Below are 5044 nucleotides of genomic sequence, written 5' to 3' on the forward strand. Positions count from 1 at the left end.
GAGCTGTTAGAAGCTGAATAAGACTTGTATATATATAAATAAAAGAGTTCTTCAATTTGTTTTTGGATATGAATATTTAAGTCACACACATACATCTTACTCAAATAAAATGAGAATTACGCTTAAGACCATTCTTCGAAAGACTGGAAATACTAAAGTAGTCAGTAGGCCTACATAAACAAGTATCTCTATACTATAAATAAATCTCAACGTTTCCTAAAACTTCCTAGTTGGATATGCACAAACACGCAGGAGCTAGGAATACACACAATCTGCTTGGCAAGCATTATCATTTCAAATAAACAGATGTTGTTGCATCAAACACAAAGTATCTATCATAGCATGTAGAACAAAGGTCAAAGGTACACTCATTGACAGATGAATTACACAGAATCTAAGTTCAAAATATGCACAGGACAATAAAACAAAAAAACTTCAAGAGACCAGTGGCTAAGTGAGTAGTGAGTTTAGACTCAAGCCGTGTCAAGCAAGTGTCGGTGACACTGGGATCAGATGGGTGGTCACTGGTGTGTGTCCATGGGCAAGACACGACAACCCTAGCTCAAAATACAGGGCGCTGCACAGTGGCATGTATGTATTTAGAATCTATGCATGTATGTATTTATGTATGTACGTATTTATAATTATGTATTTATGTATGTATGTTTGCCATTGTAAAACAAAGTGCCTTCTGGGACCAATAAAAGAGTAATTTATTATGATTATTTATGATAAAATTCTCATTCCTGGGCAAGGGTCACAATGCCCAATAATGTTCTAGACAAAACATGACCTTTGACAGTTTCGTTTTAGTCAGAGATTTACCGCACTTGCAACACAATAAGGTCATAGAAGTGCCGAAGATTAGAGGTGTTACAAGAGAGTGACAAACATAAAAAAGCAAAAGGGGAGATAAGGAAGATAGATGTTTCATAAGAAACAAGAAGCAAACCACACCAGAGCACCCGCCAACCACCCACTGACCTTTAACACGCATGAAATGTGAAAGCTTTCCATAAATAGAAAAAGACTATATAAGACCTGCGAGATTTGGACATTTCAGATTCCTAAATAGAATTCTATCCACACAGAACACTGATTTTCATTCTGAAATGACATGAACTGACACGTGTATTTAAAATCCTGAAGATTTAAAACCACAAGATTTTCCAGATTATCACAATTAACTGAAATGGTGGCACGGATTGAAATACTGTCTTTTGCACTCAAATAAATAAAGGTGTGTGTGTATAACATATGAATACTTGTGTCACAATCTTCCAAATGTGAATGACAAAAAAACGTCATAGCAAATGGGACGTCACAGTATCATACTTTCACAATGTATTGAAAAAAAATTTAAGGTACATAAAAATAATACTTTTCACACAAACAGATAAGAAAAGAACAACGGTAAAATGGAAACTAATGAAGGAGATACAATTCTGCGAGTTGCGGGACAACTAGGGCACAGTTTATATTTGTCAGCTAGAGCAATTCTTCGGTACATTTGGAAATTCTATTGGAATGCAAACTGATGTGTGCAGTGTTCGCTTATGTTGTGCAAAGATAAAACAAAAACTCACATAAGATTATCACATATAGGGAAACTGATTCAAGATATTCATCATAATAATAGAAAGCATTTGTGGGTATTATGTATAGGTCTAGTGCAAGTCATTTGTTTTTTAAGTTTAGTTTCAGTAAGGGTTTTACGGCACTTGCAACACAATAAGGTCATATAGGTGCGGAAGAATAGATGTGTTACAAGAGAGTAACATACACAAAAATGAAGGAACTACGCCAGAGCACCCGCCGACCACCCACAAATAGCGAAAAACTCGCACTCAACAGCTGGCTCTATGTGCTTTGCAATCTACATTATTACCTAAGCAGACCTCATGATAGCACTCTAAAACAATCTCAACTTCTTGGGAAGCATACAGTGCAAGCTGCCATCCCCACATTTTTCCTTCCTTTCTTCTGAAAACTGAAATGTAAACATGTAACAGACAGGTGTACAAAGATTGATGACAAACACTCTGGAGTAAACGGTCGCTTTTAAGGACAAGCGGGCTAACCCAGATTTCAGAGGTTTCCAGAAATCTTGACCTACACCAAAAATGGGCATTGCCCAACCTATAGGAGAAGTTTGGTTTCGTTGGTGTGTATATTTGTTTGGTTAAAGAGAAAACTCTCCTTGTCTTTTAAACAAGGGGCAAAAACTTTACCTTCGATTTTCTCAAAACAGCATTAGTCGGGATAGCATAGCCCCCCTTGTGCTGAAAAGCGACCAATTGTCTGTGACATTGACAACAAGCTGTAGGAGCCACATTTTGCAATGGACATTTAGGTCACACTTGACTTAAATAATAATTATAAATAGCATTTGTATAGCGCATATCCCTGCTCAACAGCAGGCTCTATGCGCTTTACACTATATTATTACCCCAGCAGACCACAGAACACTCCGAAACATTCTCAGCTTCCCGGGAAGCATACAGTGCAAGCAGCTGATTTAGCGCTCAAAAACTAACAAACTGACAAGATCCTTCGCTCTCTATAGCCAGGTACTCATTCCCACCTGGGTGAAGTGAGGAAAATTTGTGTAAAGTGCCTTTCCCAAGGACACAACGTCGGGTCCCTGACGGGATTTGAACCCACGACCTTACGGTTGCGAGTCCGAGAGCCTAACCACTAGGCCACCGACGCCACAAACTTCATGGAACGAAAAGCAAAGGTGCACTGTTGGATAGCTCGAAATACACTCATTGTATACATATTTACAGGTTTCTCTTTGACACGAGGGAGACAGACATTTTAGTGATCGTCGCGACGACAAGGGGAGATAACGTTCGTTCTGAATGTATTGGCAATAAGAGACGGACTCACAGGCATATAAAAAGGGAAGTAATTCAGCAATGAAATTTGCTCACTGGGATGAATGGTGTTAACTGAATCCCCTGTAAACAGATCGTGATTGACTATCAGAAATGACCAAACTTCATTTCTTGATGTATGAAACCTTCAATCGGAAATATCTGGACGTCTATTTAAGATATAATAATGGGTATTTTTTAAATCAAAAGCAGGACACATCAACAGGCTTTAAGATGATACCAGTAACTAAATAGTCCAAAAATTGATATGCGCCTGGTTCCACCATGTCATAACACAAATATATATATATATATATATACAATAAACTCTTTTGGTAGTGACAATTGAAAATGTAACAAGAAAGGAATATCAAATTGAAAAATATTTACTTCTACAAAATTCTATTGTTATCACAGTAATTTTTGTCTACGCTGTATAGCGCTGTATATAATCTTACAGAATCAGAGGGAAAAAACTAAGTAAATACAGTGAAGAAAATACAAGTGTGGGTATAATGTAAGGAGTTTAGAAATTTCTAGCTAGGAAAGGGACGGCTTAATATGTTATTTAACTCATATGAGACGCCTTAATATGTTATTTAACTCATATGAGACAGCTTAATATGTTATTTAACTCATATGGGACGGCTTAATATGTTATTTAACTCACTCCCACCAACATCTCTCATCATCAACTCACGACTTCAGTGCTTTCTTGTCGTATCTCCATTTTTTTTAAAACAGTGAAAACAGTTCATAACAAAGAGTGAGCTTAAAAAGAAGTCACATTCTCAATGTAAAAAAAAAAAAATGGAGATACGACAAGAAAGCACTGAGGTCGTGAACTGTTGCCCACACCTGACCGAGTCCCAAAATCCCACATTATCGTCGAGTTGCTTCGCTTGCAGTACCAGCGTGCTATCTGCGTGTTTCCACAACTTACTATTTTAGATGAAATCTCATTACATTATCATTATCAGCATCCCTTTTCGTTTCTAGTTTCTCGTGATATTTCTAGTTTCTCTGTCTGTCAAGCCACTAATGTTTCCGACGGTTGCTTGAATTTCTTTTTCTCTAAATTGAGCTTACTTGAATCTAGATAGTATAGATCTTTTCTATGATAGCTATTTATGTATATCTCTATACAGGATTCATTATAACAAAGGAGTGGATGGAATCTATGAGAAGCAAATGCCTCGCCTGGTCTGAATGAGTAAGTGGACGATGAAGAGAATTTAGATACAGATTTTTTAAATGTTGAGTCAGACACTGACAAAGAAGAGGATTTAGATCCAGATTTTTATGTCGTGTCAGATACTGACAACGAAGAAGATAGAGTCAGAACTGATCAGTGGACCATCCTTGACTAACAAACAAAATAGAGCTAGGACTAGAAACCAGGGATGCTTTTAGATTTAATACTTATTTGCTGCAATATATTTCATATTTTATAGTATGTCTGATTGTTTGTAGCGCCAAGTTTTAAAAAATGTATAACCTCTGTGAAAATGTTCTTTCTTTCGATGTGTGTGTGTGTGTGCGTGTGTGTGTGTGTGTGTGTGTGTATGTGTGTGTGTGTGTGGGGGGGGGGGGGGGGTATTTTTAGAACAACAAGACGACCTGAGGTGGGACTGAGTTAACACAACGGACGGACCGAACCACGCGTGTGTCGCTAGTACTGCTGCGGGGCGTGGCGCGGGGAGCGGGCGCTGGTGGAGGCCTGTGAGATCATGGTCTGCGACAAGTTCTTCATGCTCTCAGCCAGGTGGGCAAACTCCTCCCACTTCTGCAACTGCTGGCCGAGCTCCACGCTCTTCTGCAGGTCCAGGGACTTGAACCGCGAACCCAGCGAGTCCACGTCCGTCCGCAGGGTGTGGATCTCTCTGTCTCGCTCTTCAATCTGAGAAAGAAAAAAGGATGTAGGTGTTTTTACGCCCCGTATGAAAAGGAGAGAAACAAACTCCGTACCTCTAGACCACAAGAGCCAATAGCCCACTGAGTCTTTGAAGTCTTTTAAAAGCGAACCTAATACCACTAGATCACAACAGCCCCTTACCTGTTAGATCTTCTTCTGACAATCGAACTCCGTACCTCTAGACCACAAAAGCCGCCTCACCTGCTGGGTCTCTGAGAATCGAACTCCGTACCTCCAGACCACAAAAGCC

At 39.1% G+C, this 5044-nt stretch overlaps 1 protein-coding gene across 1 annotated transcript in view; it reads right to left on the reverse strand.

Annotated features, from left to right (window-relative positions):
- Positions 1–4459: 4459 nt before the first annotated feature.
- Positions 4460–5044, reverse strand: part of LOC101861412 (trichohyalin) — a gene marked incomplete in the record, with an annotated part of 12550 nt that continues 11965 nt past the window's right edge. The window contains 1 exon segment of the mRNA XM_013090514.2: positions 4460–4779. Coding sequence (XP_012945968.1) covers positions 4552–4779 — 228 coding nt within the window.

The sequence above is a fragment of the Aplysia californica genome, unplaced genomic scaffold (assembly GCF_000002075.1).
Source record: "Aplysia californica isolate F4 #8 unplaced genomic scaffold, AplCal3.0 scaffold01313, whole genome shotgun sequence".
Classification (NCBI taxonomy): domain Eukaryota; kingdom Metazoa; phylum Mollusca; class Gastropoda; order Aplysiida; family Aplysiidae; genus Aplysia; species Aplysia californica.